Source organism: Lampris incognitus, chromosome 18 (assembly GCF_029633865.1).
Source record: "Lampris incognitus isolate fLamInc1 chromosome 18, fLamInc1.hap2, whole genome shotgun sequence".
NCBI lineage: Eukaryota > Metazoa > Chordata > Actinopteri > Lampriformes > Lampridae > Lampris > Lampris incognitus.
Window position 1 is genome coordinate 22,918,631 of NC_079228.1, and position 20,244 is coordinate 22,938,874.

The following is a 20,244-nucleotide window of genomic DNA, read 5'->3' on the forward strand; positions in this document are numbered from 1 at the left end:
GACAATTTAGGACAATTTGTCTTAGGACAATTTGTCCTATAGGCACCAATAATAACAAGGGTACTGAGAAAGGCCTCCTTTGCTGGAACACAAGCACAGGTCACCTGTATGTGGACGTTTGAATAACAACAGCGTTGATCTAATTTTGAAAGACATCATAAGATGCGTTCACTTTCATTCGCAATGACTCGTTGGGTAAAAATAGTTCAGCATATGGTTTCCATTTGAGGAAGAAAAAGTCTGTTGTGCCAGTTTTTTTTTGTGTGTGGTACGCCTGTGCCTGCTTGCTTTCCATTACCGGCTTGTCTATGCCCAAGGCTGTATCCATTCATATCGTTGTCTGTAACGTACGTGTATCTATTGTCTATACGTGTGTCTATTGTCTACAAGTTATTATTGTTCGTGATTTATTGGATTTTCCATCCAATATAACTTAGTAATTGACAACGAGAACCTTGGGTACGTGCAAACACAGAGACAAACAGACCTCCTCGTTCTGAGATAAAGAGACAGACAGACGGAAATGGTGAGAGAAATAAATATTTCTGCATGTAGCTTTGCCTGACCTTGAGCTCCGTCCATGGGCCATTGTGTTGACATTGCAGTTAGGTGTGATGATGTACGAAGGGACAAGTTGTGCTCTCTCTCTCATCTGTCTTATCTTCGTGTGTGTGTGTGTGTGTGTGTGTGTGTGTGTGTGTGTGTGTGTGTGTGTGTGTGTGTGTGTGTGTGTGTGTTTATGATAAATAGTTGCTGACAGCTCCTGACAGTGGCATCAGTAGGCCACAGGCTCATCCCTCTAAACCTGTTTTCAGATTTTCTTTTCTCATCTGCAAAGGCAGAATAATCAAACAGTGCAACTCAACTGGGAAGGTATGCCGATCAATGATTGTGTTTGTTCAGTGAGGCGTGTTCAGCTGCGTTAATGACTCTGTGTGTGTGTGTGTGTGTGTGTGTGTGTGTGTGTGTGTGTGTGTGTGTGTGTGTGTGTGTGTGTGTGAGAGAGAGAGAGAGAGAGAGAGAGAGAGAGAGAGAGAGAGAGAGAGAGAGAGAGAGAGAGAAAGGGGGACAGAAAGAAAGAATGAGGGCGAAAAAGTAAAGCGCGAGCGAGTGAGTGAGAGAGAAATTGTGGATTTGCGACTGACGTGTGTTTGTTTGTTTGTTGTCTCTCGCTCTCTTGCCGCACGACAGAGCGAGAGAGGGATCCCCTCCGTCAGCTCTTCACCCTTCCTCGTGCTCTTCCCATCTCACGGTTATAACTGGAGCGCTATTTACAAGGCGCTATTCGCTTGCTCATCCAGCAGCCACTGGGCATGTCTGATTATTGAGATTTAAGTATTTACAAGCGCCTGCAATGTAGGATGGTCGCTGCCCGCTGCCTGTCTGCTCCGTAGTGGTGTAGAGTTTCAAACCGGTTTTGTTTATGGCGCATTTAAGGGCTGTTCTGCCCCATTGTGTCAGGCACAGAAGCCCGGTCTGATACCGCCGTGTTGGGGTTGTTCCCACGACATCGTGATTAATGCTTCCCCAGACCGCCGATCACGTTGTGTTGTCGTGCATTTGCGACACGGGGGGGGGGGGGGGACCGGAAGAATACCAACGCTAACAGAACATAACCTCAACGCTAACTTTAACCTAGCACTTACTTTACCCTAACCTTCATCGATAGCAGACTTGAACCTAAACAATAGCTCACCCATGCTAACCCACAACCAAATCCTACAACTGTCGTGCCCCCTAGTCGCGAAGGCATGGCGGCGCAACAACGTGATTGGTCAGCTGCAATGATGGCCCACATTAATTAGGACGTCCTAGGAACAACACCAACACGGCGATACACCAAAAAACCTACATAAAAACACCATAGCTGACAGAAAGACACACACGGAGAGAGAGAGAGAGAGAGAGAGAGAGAGAGAGAGAGAGAGAGAGAGAGAGAGAGAGAGAGAGAGAGAGAGAATCCCTATCTTCACGCGTGTCACTTCCTACACTTTGGAATACAGCTGCTACCACAGAAAAAGCAGCATTATTTGCAAGTCAGCCAGGTGGAACGGAGTCAGTCTGTCATTACTCATTACGTTGCTTAATATGGGATCTTCCTCTTTTGTCTTTTCTCTCTTTGATGACCCAGAGGTCTGCTCGCTGAACTCGGGGTCCCAAGCTTCGATAATGCAGGAATGCCCTTGAGCAAGGCATTTAACTACGGTGCTACATCACCACAGTGTCAATATTCCATTGTCATTACACAAAAATAATGGCAATGAAGGCTCTTTGTACTCAGAAATAGGCATTCCCCGTGACTTGTATGCGCCATCTTTGTATGTGCACATGGGAGCTTCTGCATTTTGAGTTCACGTCCCTCAAATTAAACTCATCACATCCGGACGGGTTGATTTGCAACAAATGAAGAAAGAGGGTTAATCCACGTACACAGAACACAGGATTTTTTTCTTAGTGCAAACTAAGGACTTAAGTCAGTCTGTGCGACCAGCATGTGCTCCAAATATAGCCAATTTTTCCGAGCCACCCCTGAACTTTCCTTTAAGAATGGAGGGAGCAATGTCTGTGGTTGGAAATGAGTCAGGAAGGATGTCAACCATTATTGCCGATGAATCATCAGAGTGCAGTATGTCGCAAGTTAGGCAAGTTAGCCCTTGGCTAGGCTAGGTTAGGCTAGCCCTTGACTCACCAGGCCTCAAGAGTTGACAGTGTTCTCCCCTTTATGCATGCCTCTGTGTGTGTGTATGCTTGTGTGTGTGTGTGTGTTGAGGGGGGTTGACCTTTTTGCCATTACTACCAAGAGCCACAGGTACGTCGAACGTTATAGAAATTATGTCACAAATTATGTTGGCGAATCCAAACGTCAAAGACTTATTCATAATTAACTTGCGTGCGTTACTCACACAAGTACACACACCCTGCTCACCTATTCCTGCCTCAGACTGCCGCTGAATTTCGTTTCCAAGGCGTTGTATCCAAAACAGACCAATAGACCACTTCCTGTTTCAACAACAGTCTTAACTGCACGGAGAAACCCACATGTACTGCACATGTCTAGTTTTCACCAAGAACACGTTCAACTTATTTTGGCTCTTGCTACAGTTACTAATTTCCCTAAATCCACTAAAAAAAAAAATTGATCAGTCCGCATCAGTCAAAGTTGCATCGATATGATATCTCAAGATTAGAAAATATAAATGAGAGTACCAGTGGTGGCTTTTGACTCAATCTATTGGGTGCAGACATTAATTTAAGACAGTCAGTCAGTGAAAGGTAAATGCGTCCAACTCACAGAGATACATGTGTCATGCTGTTTTCTTCCTTGCTATGCCTTTTTGACGTCTTGATTCGGTGTTGTTAGCCTATTATTTTTAAGGAGCAAACAGAGCTGTGGTGTATGGAATAATACTTTGGTGCCTCATCATCATATCAAACAATACATCAGATTTTGCAACATGTTGGCCTCATCTAAACCACTACCTACCCACTTAACTACTTAGGTGGAGCTGGCGGAGCAATATCTATTACCTAGAAAAAAAAGGTTGCTATGCTTTTATGTTTGTGGAGCAGCTCAGCCGACCCTGCACCTCCCCCTCTCACGCCATGCACTACCATACAATGTAGTATATTATGTCTGTAGCATATACATTGTAGTATATTATGTCTGTAGTATATACGTTGTAGTATATTATGTCTGTGTATACTTTTCAGCGATATTTTGTTTTTCAAGTCACAGAGAATTGAGCAGAGTACTCATCTCATACCGACCCCCAACAGTTTGTTTGTTAAATGGCAAATATTCCAGCAGCAGATTTGAGAAGCAATCTGATATGCATGACACACCTGCGTGCCAAGTTTACTCAACAGAAATATGAGAGAACCTGTCCATACAGCTCTGCACACCCCCCTCACTGTGCACACCCCCCTCACCGGTTGGCTTTGCTCCTTCTCTTCCTTTAATTGTTTTCCCCCCCCATCCTTTCTATTGACCTTGTTTTCCCCCCCCTAAAGTTGATTCAAATGCCAGATGGAATTTCAGTTAATCACAGGCAGCTGTGGAAGGATGACATTTCAATGATGGGTACAGTTCAAATCTCATATCTGCTGTGCAGTTAAACAGGGCGTGTGCTGCCATAGGTGTGTCGACGTCTTCACAAGCCGAGGAGAATCGGCTCTTTTCGCCACATAAAACATGCTCACAGCAAATATCTGGTTGAACTTACTCGTTTTACCAAATGTGGATAGACTAAACAAAAGACATGTAAAATGATAAGGAACTGTGTATTTCAAGAGTGACAGGTTAGTTTGTGTGTTAGAGTGGAAGCATGTGGCATTGTATGCAGGGCGGTATGTTATCGTGAAAGGTGTAATCATTACACTTAGTGGCTTTGACTCAACAACAATATATGCTTTATGTAAGAGGCTGTGGGCCTCTTATATACCTGTGTGTGCTGACTCCTGACACAAAGTGTTCTTTCGGCATGCTTAGTTGCATTATGAGTACAGTACACCCCTGGCAAAGCAGCGTGTTATACAGTTTATATTTTTGGGGTGTTTTCATACATTCTGGTGACTCAGTGATTCTAAACACAATTATGTTTTGCATCAACGAGCTGCATATTGGCAAATAATATCCTGATAATCAACTTCCTCTGTTTCTTTTAGTTTTTCTTTTCTTTTCAGTTATAGAGAAAGCTTGATTTTTCTTTTTGTGGCATTTTCCGCCTTTATTTGATAGTGATAGTGGAGAGAGAGACAGGAAAGGCAGGGGATGACATGCAGCAAAGGGCCCGGGCCGGATTTGAACCCAGCTGCTGTGGTAAGGACTCAGCCTTATGTGGTACGCGCTATATCAGGTGAGCCACCGCGGGGCGCCCCAGAGAGAGCTTGATTGACAGCTAAATGACGGAAATTACAATGGGGCTAACCCAGTAGTTTAATTTTTGTTCACAACTGTGCATAACACTTTTCATTTGAAAGCATAACCTTATACATCCCTCTTACTTTGCTCTACAGGTTGCATTACCCCAACTCACCATTCCTCATCCTTGAGCCCTGACCTTTGACCACTGCCCCCTTTCCAACCATGGCACACCGATCTCAGAGTTCATCAGTTGGTGATAACCCCCTAGATCCGAACTACCTGCCACCCCACTACCGCGAGGAGTATCGTCTGGCTATTGATGCCCTGGTAGAGGAAGACCTACAGGTAACATCATAGTTGTCTGGTTGATGGTTGTGTTTTTGCTACTTAAATCAAAGTCAGAGAAAAAAAATGATGTTACATGTGTCGATGTAATCAATCATGTTATAACTGGGTGCCTATATGCTGTCACATCAGGGCTACTATGAGTTCCTCCAAAGTGCGGACGTGGTTGATTTCCTGGCACAGCCTGAAATTGAACATATCAAGTCCACAATCCAGGCACCCTACCAGGTCTCCAATGCACCAGAGCTGACCTACCATGAAAGAGCCATGGAGGAGGACGGCTCCTCTGACACCTACTGGCCGGTGCACTCAGACCTGGCTGCCCCGGGGCTCGACCTGGGCTGGCCAATGCAGCAGCACAGCTTCATTGGTCCCACGGAGGTCACCACCCTGGTTAACCCCTCTGACCCAGACATGCCCAGCATCAAGGAACAAGCTCGGAGGCTCATCAAAAATGCACATAAAGTGAGAGGCAGGGAGGGCTGGGCGGGAAGGTGATAGGAACAAACTTGCATATCTTGTTTACTTCCCATGAAAACACCTGTGCATAAATTATAATTAAAACAGGGAAATCCCAATTCTATGGCAAACCCAAAGCAATGAATACACATGTATTTAAAGCGCTGTGTTTACAACATAGTAATAATAAGAATAATAATGCATTTTACTTATATAGTGCTTTTCATCATACTCAAAACATGGTATTAATATGAGGAATGTGACCATTCTGATCCCTGAGCGCATATGAATACTTATTGCCCATCTCAAAGTGGATGTGAGGGAAGCATCAGTATTTTAGTAATATGTTTAAAAGTTCAACCATGTGTATCACTGTTGTCAGTTTGATGTACTACTCCAAGGCTTACCGCTCACCCAGATCTGGTAATTGCATAGTATTTCTAACTTGTGAAGCGTTATATCTTCAAAATAGCAGTTAAAACTCTTGTTCATTTTACCTTATTGCTTGTCTGCCTTATCAACGTTACTACCACTCCCTTTCAGATAAACGGTGGGCTGATTTGCCTTCAGTTAATTCAAAAATACAATTAACTCTTAGTGAGCATATGCCAAATGTCATCAGAGTGGTTAGACCTGTTTGTGTCGTTGGTAGACTTTGTCTTCTCTTTCTCACTATGTATTTAATGAGGAGACCTCTGTCTGTTTTCGCATGCTAAATATTTATGTCTCATTATGGCTTATAGTGTTCGAGTGTTGTCATGTCTCAACCTGTGTAAGAAGACTAGGCAGGTTAGAAGAGACAGCTGTGGTTTATCTTGTCTGTAACATGCCTGATGTCAGTTTGATATTGGAACTGGTAACACGGTGCTAGCACTAAGTTATAAGCATAACTGATCCTCTTGCTGAGTTGAATAGTGTTATCATATGACGATTCATATAAGTATTTACAATAAGACCTAATGAAAGCTCCTCAGGACAGAAACGTATTTATCAAACCAAGTAAACATTGCATTGTTTTTCTGTTCCTGATGAGTGCAATTGCAAGAATGCCAATGACCTGTCCAGGTAGCGTAGTGGTCTATTCCATTGCCTACCAACATGGGGATCACCGGTTCGAATCCCCGTGTTACCTCTGTCTTGGTTGGGCGTCCCCACAGACACAACTGGCTGTGTCTGCAGGTTGGAAGCTGGATTTGGGTATGTGTCCTGGTCGCTGCACTAGCACCTCCTCTGGTTGGTCGGGGTGCCTGTTCAGGGGGAGGGGGGAACTGGGGGGAATAGTGTGATCCTCCCATGTGCTACATCCCCCTGGCGAAAACTCCTCACTGTCAGGTGAAAAGAAGCGGCTAGCAACTCCACATGTATCGGAGGAGGCATGTGGTAGTGTGCAACCCTCCCCAGATCAGCAGAGGGGTTAGAGCAGCGACTGGGATGGCTTGGAAGAGTGGAGTAATTGGACGGGTACAATTGGGGAGAAAAAGGGGGACCCCCCCAAAAAAACAATGCCATTGACTGTGATAGGTGGAATTATGTGCATGTTAATTTGCCCATTTAGTGTGAAATACAGCTGACTACATTGTTAGAGAGATAGTTCTGAACCATATGTTTAGTTGACCAACACTAATTATAAGGATTTAAATGAACCCAGTAGGGCTAATAAAGGATTATATTGGTTGATATCTCTCCATCTAATAAGACTGTTTGGTTTTTCATTCCAGGTTATTGCTGTGGTAATGGACATGTTCACAGATGTAGACATTTTTTCGGACCTCCTGGATGCAGCAGCTCGTCATGTTCCCGTCTATATCCTGCTGGATGAACATAATGCCCATCACTTTGTCGCCATGGTGACCAACTGCAGAGTCAATTTAGACTTGGTTCATGTAGGTTTTCATTTTCCATGACATTCTCTTAAAAAACTGAATCACAGTGTAAATCACAATGACCCACAGCCTCCTATTCACTGATTGGATGCAGACGATTTATGACATTGAAATTCTTGCATCCCTTGTCTCCATAGAATTGTTTACGTTTCCATGTATAAATGTGGGTTTTACAGACGATGCGTGTCAGGACAGTCTCAGGAATAACATATTTTTGCCGGACGGGGAAGTCATTCAAGGGGCAGGTGAAAGACCGCTTCCTTTTGGCTGACTGCAGGGCAGTACTCAGTGGGAGCTACAGGTGAACCAATCCAGATTGCTTAACTGCAATATAAGAACCTCATGCCAGTATGACCCTTTTTACTGGCTCTGTAACTAACAGCTGCTTTAATAACCTCAACCTCTCTCTTTACTGTCACACAGCTTCATGTGGTCCTTTGAGAAGATCCACCGCTGCATTGCCCACCTTTTTCTGGGGGAGCTGGTCACCACGTTTGATGAAGAGTTCCGCATTCTCTTTGCTCAGTCACAGCCTCTCATCATTGACCAGTCTGTAGTGCCACTTGCCAGATCGGATACCAGCAGCACCAGCAGTTACCTAAGCAGCCAGTTTGGTTTAAAGAGAACCCAGTCACTGCTGAACCCCAGGAGTTTCCTCCGACAACCTGAACTTCCCTCTGCCCTCTCCTATGGAGACTCTGATCGTAATGCAGCACTTCCGTTCAGGAGGAATGACTTGTTTCGACACAGCATGGAACCTGGGGCAGGAATTACAATTGGAAAGTATTCACAGCAACAGTTCCGTTTACAACAGTCATACCTGGAGCAGGGAAGGTCCATCGTGTCCAGACAGATGGAGATGAGCTCTAGTGCCTTCAAGAGGCACAGCTATGCAGAGGGAACCCAAGAGAGCTACTCTTCCTCTAGGCAATATATGAAGCAGAGAGTCATGAATAATCTGGATGAGATGGACTACCACAGGTTGGTTCCTCAATATTTTGCTCTGTCTTTATTTTCTTATGTTACAGTCTTAATCTATTAGAGGTTGTTTTGATTTTCTTTTGTAGACAAATGATTTTTAGGAATCTGATAACCCACATGTTGCATTTTTTTCACATAACTATATCACTTTATGGACATCACCAATAAGAACCCCTATATTTTTTACAGGGAGCAGTCCCAAGAAGGCCATTATTTCCATGAAGGGTCTAGACCTGGATCTGGTCACGGACATTATGACAGACATAGAGACCGAGTAAAACACCTTGCCATAGATCAGTATTCAGACTCAAGCTTCCCATCAGAGCCAGAACCCCTTCCTCCTGGACACTATGGCCAAGACTACCTTTCATCTGATGACCTGAGGGGAACTGAAGGATGCCAGGGACCACCCATAGCAGGAAGGTATGGTGGAGGTTCATCACACAAGAGGCCAAGCATCGGCCAAGCTTATGTCTGTCAGAGCTCTCCCACGCAGCCACACCCTCCGGAAAAGCACGCTTTTCCCAAGCAATCTGATCAAGACCGGGATCAGGACTCAAGTGTCAAACAGGGCCTGAGAAGTTGGAGGATAAACTCCTATCTCAGCACTTATGAGGATGGTGGAGAGGAAGGCCTGCCTCAACCTATGGGGCCTGATGCATTTGAGGACCAACCATCATTTCAGCAACCAAATGCTGCTGAAACCTCCGCACCCCGTTTTGGGAAAATAGAGCAACCAAATGTTCTGTCCAAACCAGATATTCTGAGACCACGCTATGGGAAGCCCATCATACCTGAAAACAAACACTCTGCACATACGAAAGCAACAAGGGATCCAATTTCCTCAGGCACGGACTTTAAGCCATCGGTACTGGATAAAGAGAGGGAAAGGGAGGCAGAGAGGGAGAGGGAGAGAGAGTGGGAGAGAGGAGGAACAAGGGAAGTGGGTGTGGATGTTGAGGCTAAAGAGACTCCAGAGATCACCCTTTCCAAACACGAATCATTCCGCACGCGTATCAACCCACTTCTGCAGCGGAGCTCCCGTCTACGATCCTCGCTGATATTCTCATCTTCCAAAGTGGAGACACACAGTGGTGGCTTGGGCCTAAGGCCGGCTGCAGAGGAAGATGAGCAGTCTGACCCTGTCCGCACCTCCTCCATTGTAGCCCAGATTTTGGAGAAGAGGAGGTCTATGTCTCGTGAGCCTTTTGAATGGAGGAAGAAGGCAGAGGAGAAGAGAGAGAAGGAGAAAGAGACTGACAAGGGAAAAGAAGAAACGCAATTGAAAAATGAGAGTCAATCTAAAGAAGAACCTCAAAAAATTAGCCAAGAGGTAAAGACTCCAATAGATGAAGAGACTCTTAGTGTTACCAAAGAGCCTCTCAAAACCCAGGAAACATCATCCCTGAACATGAATGATCCCGCTAGTCGACTGCAGTATTTTAAAGATCTGGCTGCCAAGAGGAAACTCTCAAAGGTGGGGACAGAGTCATCACTAAAAGGTGCAGAGCCAGCCGAAAAAAAGCCCGGTCTTTCCGAAAAGTCTCCTGCAAACACTAGCACAATGACTCCTAATGTCCCACCTGTCTCGACGTGCCCACCAGCACCTGAACCAAAGAAGTCTTCAATCTCATCAAAATTGGGGGAGCTTACCCAGAGATCTTCATTTAGTGCAAACAAACCATCTATCACCGCTGATAAGCCCTCAGTAACTGTGAAGCCTTCAGCGCATGCGCCAACTCAGAAAGAGGAGAATGTGACAGAGGTTTCGAAAAAAGATCCCTTCAAGTCTCTGAAGCCCTTCCCTTCACCTAAATTATTCAAGAGGGATCCATTGAAGCTTAAAGGACTGAATCCTCGCCGAATCTCCTGCGGTGAGGAGATTGTGACAACAGATGCTACAGATGCAGAAAAGAGTGAGCTGAAAAAGACACGCCCTCACAGTTCCTCAACCATGACGAGTGCTGAGTCAAAGGAAATGCTTCATAAGCTCATGGGCTCTAGTACCTCCATCAACATGCTAGGGGGTGAAGGGAAGAGTGAGGGTAAACCGCTCGATTTCCTCAAGAAGCAAACGCAGAGGCTGAAGGGATTCCTGGGGCCAAAGGATAAAGAAAAGAAATCTGCGACAGAAACAGATGATAAGAATTTGAGCACTGTAATGGGAGGAAAGCAGACTTCATCTTCCAAAGACACAGGATCCATCAACACAGATCAATCCTCAGCCAATCACAAAACATCAGGAACAGCTACGATGGGTTCATCCCGGTACCAGACCTCCAGCAGCTCTGTTCTGTTCAGCAGCAACCTGCGAGATGACACAAAGGTCATTCTGGAACAGATCTCAGCCAACAACCAGAAGACCCGATTGGAGCGAGAGGAAACAGCAGGGGACAAAGAAAGTGATGGAAGAGAGAAGGGGCTGGACAAACAGAACTCTTTACAGGGAAACAGATTTCCACGACCTCAGGCTAACCCTCTGGAGAGGGAGGGGTTGTTGAAAAGGATAGAGAGTATGAGAAAGGAGAAGAAGGTCTACAGCCGCTTTGAGGTACTCAACCGCTGCCAAGATGAGTAGTCCCTAAAGAGTAGGGAGAGGAAACTGTGCTGACATGTAAAATAAAGAGGCATGTAGGAAAAAGTAGACAAACAGGTTGAATTTGATGAAAAAAAAATCCCTTCAAATTCAAATATGAAGACAAGTACTGAATTATCAATTACATGATTATATCAATAACGTATAAAGGCACCCAGAAACAACAAGGACTTGCTAATGGAAAACAACCTTTTTGCAAGTCCCCTAAACTCCAAAAATATTTCAAGTTTAACAAATTATTTATAGCCTCTAAATATATATAAAACATAAAAAGTGTTTAGCTGACAACTGTTTCATGTAAGAAAAACATCAGTAATTATCTTTACAAGAGAATAATGTATTCAGTAAAAAGTCAATTTCTTGAATGACAGAGGCATTACGTCTCAATTCCAAATTAGTTTTTACAACACTGAAAATCATAGTAAATATTTTATACATTACATTAGCTCCATTGACTAGAACAATTGCTGACTCTGACCACAACCATTCCATGTGTCTATATATATATATATATATATATATATATATATATATATATATATATATATATATATATATATATATATATATATATTTTACTACTACTACTACTACTTTTGGCTTCTCCTGTTAGGGGTCGCCACAGTGGATCATCCGTTTCCATCTCTTCCTGTCCTCCGCATCTTCCTCTGTCACACCAGCCCCCTGCATGTCCTCCCTCACCACATCCACAAACCTCCTCTTTGGCCTTCCTCTTTTCCTCTTCCCTGGCAGCTCCATATTGCATCTTTCTCCCAGTATACCCAGGGACCGGCACTAAGAATGCAATGGCTTGTGCATTCTCAGTGGCTAGGTTTCTATATATATAATATAATATTATATATATATATGTATACATATATATGTATATATATATAATGCAATACTCAAATATTTTAACAATTCTTTAAGAGTTTGTGGAAATTTTCTAACATGGCAAACAAGGAATTTTGATTAACCATTTACCTACAAATTTGAGGTAGTCAGCTTCTTTCCATTGCTTTTTATAGAGGCTTGGTGTAGTTAAATATAATTACATATTCATAGAGCAAGAGTTTAGTTTGGTTTCACCCTTACATTGCTCACCGGTTAACATTTTAAAGCACAGTTATACGTCAAAGGCAAGTACTGTTTAATCTAACCTACAACATAAATGGAACCGAAAAGGAGAGGTACAGAAAGAGAGAGCAGAGGTAAAAAAATGGGGAGAGAATCAGATCCTGTTGCACTCACTTTTGTCCCCGTTGTTCTGTTAACAGATGGGAAATACCCTGGGATAGCCACAGATGGAGACCTTTGTTCCGGATGCCGTGTTTATACGGGTTGATCAAAAAGACCCATTTCCCATATGTGCCAACAACACCGTCAAAGTACCTCAATAGCTGTACACTGCAATCTTGCTGGGTTTTCACGTAAAGAAATAAAGCTTGAAAAGACAAACTATATAAAAGCTGAAGACATTGATGTTTTGGAGTCTGGAATGTGCATGTGTGCCAAGCCCTGGCACTATTTTTGCCTTTTATGGTGACTATGTGGAAGAGAAGTGAATCTGACTCCATACTGGCTGCATGGAGCAATGCTTCATCAACAGCAATGGTAGGCCAACTGTCACTTATAACTTTGGGTTTGTATGAATGTATACCTGTGAGTGAAGATGTTAAAGAAACAAAGAGGAGCAAGTGCATCCCCTGTGATGAAAGCAAATCAACTCTCAACAGCCAAGAAACAACCCTGTACATAACTGCAGATGCTTAGTTCTCGTTCTATGTATCTACATGTGTATGCGTGTCCGTGACTTGTGAGGAAATTGGTAATGTTGAAAGTATGCCTCTGTGGGTTTACGCTGTGCCATTGGCCTGCTATAGCCCTCACCAAATCCAGAACTACTATCATTAACCAAACCAAAGAGAGCAATGAAGAGGAGCCACAGATAGGGTGATGAAGGGAGAAATGAAATGGCAAGTTTGTAAAATTAAAGAGGGTGAAGAGAGGAAAAACAGCAAGCAACTGGAAGACGTGTAATGTTTTCCACTCGTGAGGATTAGAATTTCTAATTCTATCCAGTACTTTTGGAGGCAACGGTGGGAGTATTTCCACAGAAATTTGAGTCTGTGATGAACTTTACCCACACGAGAGTGGAATGTACCTTTCTATTAGGTGTGGCCCCACTTCTCAGGACTTACTATGTAAACCCATCGTTCAGGGAAGGGCTAAGCCTGCTGGGGCACAGGAGCAGAGAAAAAAAGTAAAGGAAAAAAACTCAGATTATTAGCACTTGCCATTATTGTATAGATTATGTAATGGGAGATGTGTAACATCTGGCCCTGTATCACTGCCTAGAACAACTTGTATGACTGAATAATGAGCACTCATCCGTCTTTCCTTATGGGACTATGTTAGGTCAGTCATTGCCTGTACAGGAGAGGAGCGCAGGATGGATAGCTACATTTCACATTAGTGGAGCAGGGCTGTGCTTCCTTACATAAGATGATACTTTTAAGACCTACACCTTTACAACAGGGTGGCTAACCTGTTTGTCTGTCTGCAAACATTGTTCTACAAAAGCTCAGGCTATCTTGTATCATTCCAAGCATAGTTCAATAGTGTGTCCCATATGTAGCTACTACAGGCCTACAATGAACGATATGGACACTTTAGGAGTTCAATAGTGTGTCCCATATGTAGCTACTACAGGCCTACAATGAACGATATGGATACTTTAGGAATCATCCTGTTTCTACAAAGGTTGTTATTGTACATATTTAAATAAATAAAGGGCTGGACAATAATTACTCTTAACAAGTTATAATCACCTTCACTGTGTTCTCAAAGTGCCTTGTAGTATCAATTCTAAACTTCTGTACGACCATTTGATCTCTGCAATAAAATGAATTGGCACTAAAGGGAATTTGTCGCAGGGAAATGTTTTCTTTTTAAATCTTGGACTCTGTTGTATTTTATAATGTTACGCTGTAAAGATTTGTCTGATATTAAATCTCTTCAGAAAGTTGATTGTGTGTGCATATTCAGAAAAAAAAAAGTTATAAAAAATAGTTATTGATGAAACTAAAAAAAAAAGAAATCCTCTATCCATTACTAAAACATTGATAAGAGTGAACCATATTTAATTTGTTAAAACAGAAAGACATTATGCCACAACAACATCAAAATCAACAGTTCAAATAACACCAAACACATTTCTACAGCACAGTTGCCTTCAACACTGCTATCAAAACGCACAACGATCGTGTAACAGTTGTGAGTTTATCATCAAATAAAATGTTGCTATGAGGGTTTATTGTCTCCATACAGTGAATATGATTCCAACAGGCTTGGGTCAAGTAAATACTTTCCATCTCGTGAAAAACAATAAATAATACTGAAAAAAATAGATCACACTTGTGTGTCTACTAAACCAAAGCACGCGGCTATTCTAAGATACAACTAAAAGGAGAAAAAGACACGAAATAGGTAAGGGTTTAGCACAGAATAGAGATCCTATACGGTCTCTATTCTGTGGGGTTTAGTGAGCAAAGCTGTTACGTGTGTAAGCACCGAGAGAATGTGGCCTTGTGTACATTGCGTACGAAAAACAAACAAACAAACAAACAAACAATAACAACATTCAGGTTGTCACCTTTGAGCCTCCAAACTTGTTGTGGCTGTATTGGTCACTTTTGTCCCCTGGCTGGTCTGGCTTCTCCACCCTCTCTGGCTCCTCCTCTAGGTGACGTAACTGAGCCAACTTCCGCTGTTCTGCGGGACCAATGCAACAAATAAACCAGTCCAAAGAAGAAGAACTAGGGATGGAAGAACTAGGGATGGAACAACTTTCCCCCCCTCCCTTTTTTCTCCCCAATTGCATCCAGCCAATTACCCCGCTCTTCCGAGCAGTCCCGGTCGCTGCTCCACCCCCTCTGCCGATCCGGGGCTGTAGACTACCACATGGCTCCTCTGATACATGTGGAGTCGCCAGCCGCTTCTTTTCACCTGACAGTGAGGAGTTTCGCCAGGGGGGTGTAGCGCGTGGGAGGATCACACTACCCCCCCAACCAGAGGAGGCGCTAGTGCAGCGACCAGGACACATACCCACATGTGGCTTCCCACCCGCAGACACGGTCAATTGTGTCTGTAGGGCTGCCCGACCAAACAAACCGCAGGTAACACGGGGATTCGAACCGCCGGTCCCCGTGTTGATAGGCAACGAAATAGACCACCACGCCACGTGGACGCCCCCGAATCAACATTTAAGAAACAGGAAGATGTGAATAAGAACGTAGAGCTGGAAGCCTCTCTGGGGTCTAGTAGTGAGGCGATAACTTAAAACGCCAGGACATACACAAAATGAACGACTAAATCACTTCTATTACTCTGTCAGTTTTGAATGCTTGGGGGGGGGGGGCTCAGGTAGAAAAATAAACCTAAACCACTCACCAAAAACAGAGTGCAGATGGTTGTGCTGGTCCATCGGTTGATGAAGCTGGTTTTCAGACGTCATCCTGCACGAACAAATTTACTAGCTACATGGAGCATTTGGCGGAAGTTTGGCTTAACTTGTTTTTTTCTTCTATATTTTGCATTTATCTCAAAGTCACGTATTTGGAGTTTTTTAAAATTGTGCAGGCAAGAGTACAGTGTCCCCCTCAACAGCACCGACTAGACACACACCGGCTATCTGTTGTGGTGAATCTGTGACCTGCAGATTACATTGCAGTCATTCTAACTGCTACGCCATACTTTCATCACACATCGGTTTACACTGAACAGTTACCGCTGCTTCCTATGTTTCAGCCTGAATCTCACACACACACACACACACACACACGCACACACACACACACACACACACACACACACACACACACACACACACACACACACACACACACACACACACACACACACACAACAATGCCAAAGCAAACTGCTGAGCAATATTGCATCCTTCTCTCTTCACTGTGATGTTGTATGTTCAGATTATTTCACTGACTATTAGCCACGGAGATGTCACACATTAGACACACGTACACACTCTATTTCTCAGTACAGTAAAGACACAATAATCACCAACCACCAGAATAACCACTAATCGTTTATCCCACTCCCAATTTGGGTATGGTGGACTAGGCATGCGTTTTGAAAACTGAGAATTCAGCAGGGCATTTGTTGACAGCATTGGTAGGTTACTCCGTGATATCATCAGGTACATTTCCTTCAGGATGTAGTTACATATCATTACAGTTGATATTATGTCAACAATGATTTGAGATCAGCTCCAGGGCATGTGTATTTAAGATCATGTCTCTTATGATGCAAATCTTGTTCGGTTACTAGAATGCCACAAATGAAACAGTCTAAGGACATGAGATCAATCGCTCTCTCTCTCTCTCTCTCTCTCTCTCTCTCTCTCTCTCTCTCTCTCTCTCTCTCTCTCTCTCTCTCTCTCTCTCTCTCTCTCTCTCTCTCTCTGTCTCATATATATATATATATATATATAATCCAGTTTGTCAAGTAAGTTCTTTATGAGACAGTGCAAACCTGTTTCATGCTATAAGCAATCATCATGCTTTCAAACTACTAGTCGATAACCTGCCTCTCCACAACATTGAAAATCCTGTCAGGCATCATAGCAGCTAACCTGAATGGGCACATGAGTCAATACATGAGTGAAACTCAGAAAATAATTGGGAACAACACCAGATGGTTAAAGCATCAGCTACTGGTTGATAGAGCAGTCAGCCAAGACTCTAAGACCAGACAGACCAACCTGAGCACAGCCTGGATTGACTACGAGAAAGCATATGATTCAATGCCCCACACCTGGTTACTGGAGTGCTTGGAATTATACAAAGCCAACAGGACACTAATAGCCTTCATCGAGAACTCAATGTGGGAGTGGAAAATGACACTAAAAGCCAACTCAAAGACAATCACACAGGTAACCATCAAATCTGGCATAGACCAAGATGATGCACTATCCCTACTGCTGTTCTGCATAGGCCTGAACCCCCCCCCCCCCAGTCATATCATCACAAAAAGTTGATATGGATACAGGTTCAGAAGTGGAGTTACCATCAGCCACCTCCTATATATATGGATGATATCAAGCTGTATGCCAGGAATAAGCAAGATGCCAGGATCTACAGCGATGACATCGGGATGTCATTCGGACATGACAAGTGTGGTCAAACGGTGGCAAAAAGAGGAAAGGTGGTGAGGACTGAAGGGGTTGAATTACCAGATAGCAGGATAACAAACATACAGCGAAGTTAGAAGTACCTGAATATTCCACAGGCAAATGGAAACCATGAGGAGGCAGCAAGGAGGTCAGCTACAGCCAAATACCTCCAGTGAGGCAGGTCTTGAGGAGCCAGCTCAATGGAAAGAATAAGATCCAAGCCATCGACACATATAAGTCATACTAGTCATCAGATACCCAGCTGGAATAATAAGCTGGACAAAGGAGGAGGTAAAGACCAGAACTTAGTAGCAGGGTGTAAAATGCTAGCTGGGAAAGTGTACACTGAAAGGCATAACCAAGTGGCTGGGATAATATACAGGAACATCTGTACTGAATACAGGCTGGAAGTCCCTAAGTCCAAATGGGAGAGACAGCCTAAAGTAGTTGAGAGTGGCAGAGCTAAGATCCTGTGGGACTTCAAGTTGCAGACCGATAAGCAGGTGCTTGCTAACCAACCAGACACTGTGGTGGCCGACAAGTAACAGAAGACAGCAGCAGCGATCGATGTCGCAATCCCGTGCGACGGCAACATCAGGAAGAAAGAGCACGACAAGCTACAGAAGAACCAAGGGCTGAGGGAAGAACTAGATAGGATGTGGAAGGTCAAATCCACAGTCGTCCCAGTGGTAATAGCACCACTAGGGGCTGCGACCCCCCAAACCGGGAGAGTGGCTCCAGCAGATTCCAGGAACAACATCTGAGGTCTCTGTCCAGGGAGTGCGGTCCTAGGAACAGCTAAGATACTGCACAGAAGCCTCAAACTCACAGGCCTCTGGTAGAGGACCAGAGTTTGAGGACGACACATGCCACCTGAAAAAGGAGTGAGAGGGAAATGGAGAGGTTTATTTTTATATACACACGCAGTATAGTCCAGAATACAGAATCCTAAAATCCTCTAGAAATGGCGGTGTCCTGTGATTTTATGTCTGAAAAATATTTGCAAAGTGGAAGACTGCAAAAATAGATTTAATCAAATATAGTCATAAATGTAAATAAGCAATACAATGATAAAACTGGAGAACCTTGAAGCACAGTTCAGAGAACAATTAATAAAAGTGGGGGGGGGGGGCAGAAGTAACAAATGGATCACCGTTTTTCAGAAGGATTTCTTTTAATTCTTCCATTAATGTCTGTTTGATCAGCAGGCCTCTGGCTGCAACCCTGCATGCTACTGTGGTAAGTTACTGCCACCCAGTGCTAGACATCGTTAACACACATTTAACATAAGGGGAAGGGTGGGTTCATGGGTCATGTCCACACCAAAACATCAAGCTAAATTGCAAACTGGTTTAAGAAAAGCATTTTCACTGGCCAGTCTATTTATCCAGTTGCTGTGGGAATCACCAGGCACACTCCTTTTTCGCGTCCTCCCAGAGAATTTCAGCAACCTGCATGACTGTAACAAATCAATATTACAGCATTTCTGCTGTTCATTCATATCTATTATAACTAACTTTTCGTGTATACATTAAACTACATATTCTTATCGTTCACAGATATAGAGTCGAAAAAAAGCAATTCAATCACTGTGACAGAAGTTCGCTCTGCACCTTCTTTCCCTCCCTCTGTGGATTCCTTCCAGTTGGTAAGCTTCAGCTTGTACTGTAATAATAATAATAATAATGATAATAATAACAATAGCTTTTTTGTATAGGATTTTTTTTCTTAGTAAAGGGACAAATTAATAATTACCATCAATCAACTGCACTAGACTAGCAGGTTATACTTGTAGCTTAAAAACTATACTATAAAATATGACAAAAAACAATTAAAAATACAAATACAACAAATTAACCAGAAATAGAGGACTAACTCTGTATCACGCGATATCCCTCCCTGTCTGAGACTTTAAATTGACCTAGGTTTAAAGTATAGTATAGTATTTAGTATAAGCACTAGTACAGCAGTATCAGCCATTCAACTTTCAAGCGTCTACACATTTCCCCTAATTACAGGTGATGGATTTTTGGCTGGATGGCAGTTGTTATTTTCCACGTGGGATTGACTTTAAAGTAGAAAATTCTCTTTGCCAAAAACATTTTGTTGGCTTTTAGGTACATCCCAAAATAGGGGGAAAACCCAAGAATCAAGATTTTAAGAGGAAGAACGTCTCACCAGACGCCAGCTCCTTCTGCTATGAGTCACTTACTGACTTGGCCTTTCTAACGTCCGCTTCGAGATTGTTTGTCTGCACAAACACGGATCACCAATAGCAGCCACTTACAATACATGAGGCAAGGCACTGCTCATATTAATGAAATACATCAAAAAATTACCTGAAAGGAACACAAACACAACACAAAGGAACAACATTTGTGGTAAAAATATACAATTTATTATATGTAGAATATATTAATACATACATACGACAGGCCTTGCGATGGCCTGGCAAATTGTCCGGGGTGTATGCGCGCCTGCCGCCCAGCGACTGCTGAATCAGACTCCAGCACCCCTGACAACTGGTTGAGCAACTTGGTTTAGTGTTTGAGCAAGGGTGTCAAAGCACGATATATCTTTAATAACATGGTCGCCACCTAGCGCTGCAACAGATCTCAGCCGGTAATAGACTCTATAATTGATATCAACAACATAAAAATCAGAATGGAGCAAGCGGGGTGTTGCAGTTCCCCGCATGCCGGAGATATAATCATCTCTCATTATATTCCATTCATCATGTTCTGAAACTTCATTTCTGAAGTAACAGGTAAGGATATACCTCACTGACGATAGCGACACATCCCGCTCTGAACTCATATATATTTTACGTAGTAGTATCTATATGCTGGTGTACAACTCGAGCACTACTTTGATGAGTCGTACGGTACTATTTCTCAATACATTCACACGTAGTCACCAG

The 20,244-nt window shown here is 43.3% G+C and overlaps 1 protein-coding gene and 1 non-coding gene across 2 annotated transcripts in view; one reads left to right on the forward strand and one right to left on the reverse strand.

The window, feature by feature from the left end:
* Nucleotides 1-14,150, forward strand: part of fam83hb (family with sequence similarity 83 member Hb) — a 15,184-nt gene extending 1,034 nt beyond the window's left edge. Inside the window, exons 2-8 of the mRNA XM_056298386.1 lie at nucleotides 5,017-5,209; nucleotides 5,342-5,674; nucleotides 7,387-7,551; nucleotides 7,728-7,852; nucleotides 7,975-8,532; nucleotides 8,722-11,083; nucleotides 12,406-14,150. Coding sequence (XP_056154361.1) covers nucleotides 5,087-5,209; nucleotides 5,342-5,674; nucleotides 7,387-7,551; nucleotides 7,728-7,852; nucleotides 7,975-8,532; nucleotides 8,722-11,083; nucleotides 12,406-12,426 — 3,687 coding nt within the window. The 5' untranslated portion in view covers nucleotides 5,017-5,086 and the 3' untranslated portion in view covers nucleotides 12,427-14,150. The remainder of the gene's footprint in view (nucleotides 1-5,016; nucleotides 5,210-5,341; nucleotides 5,675-7,386; nucleotides 7,552-7,727; nucleotides 7,853-7,974; nucleotides 8,533-8,721; nucleotides 11,084-12,405) is intronic.
* Nucleotides 14,151-19,982: 5,832 nt separating this feature from the next.
* Nucleotides 19,983-20,114, reverse strand: LOC130129424 (U8 small nucleolar RNA). The gene has a single exon (XR_008812030.1). It is a non-coding gene; the product is annotated as a U8 small nucleolar RNA (small nucleolar RNA).
* Between the last annotated feature and the right edge of the window lie 130 nt (nucleotides 20,115-20,244).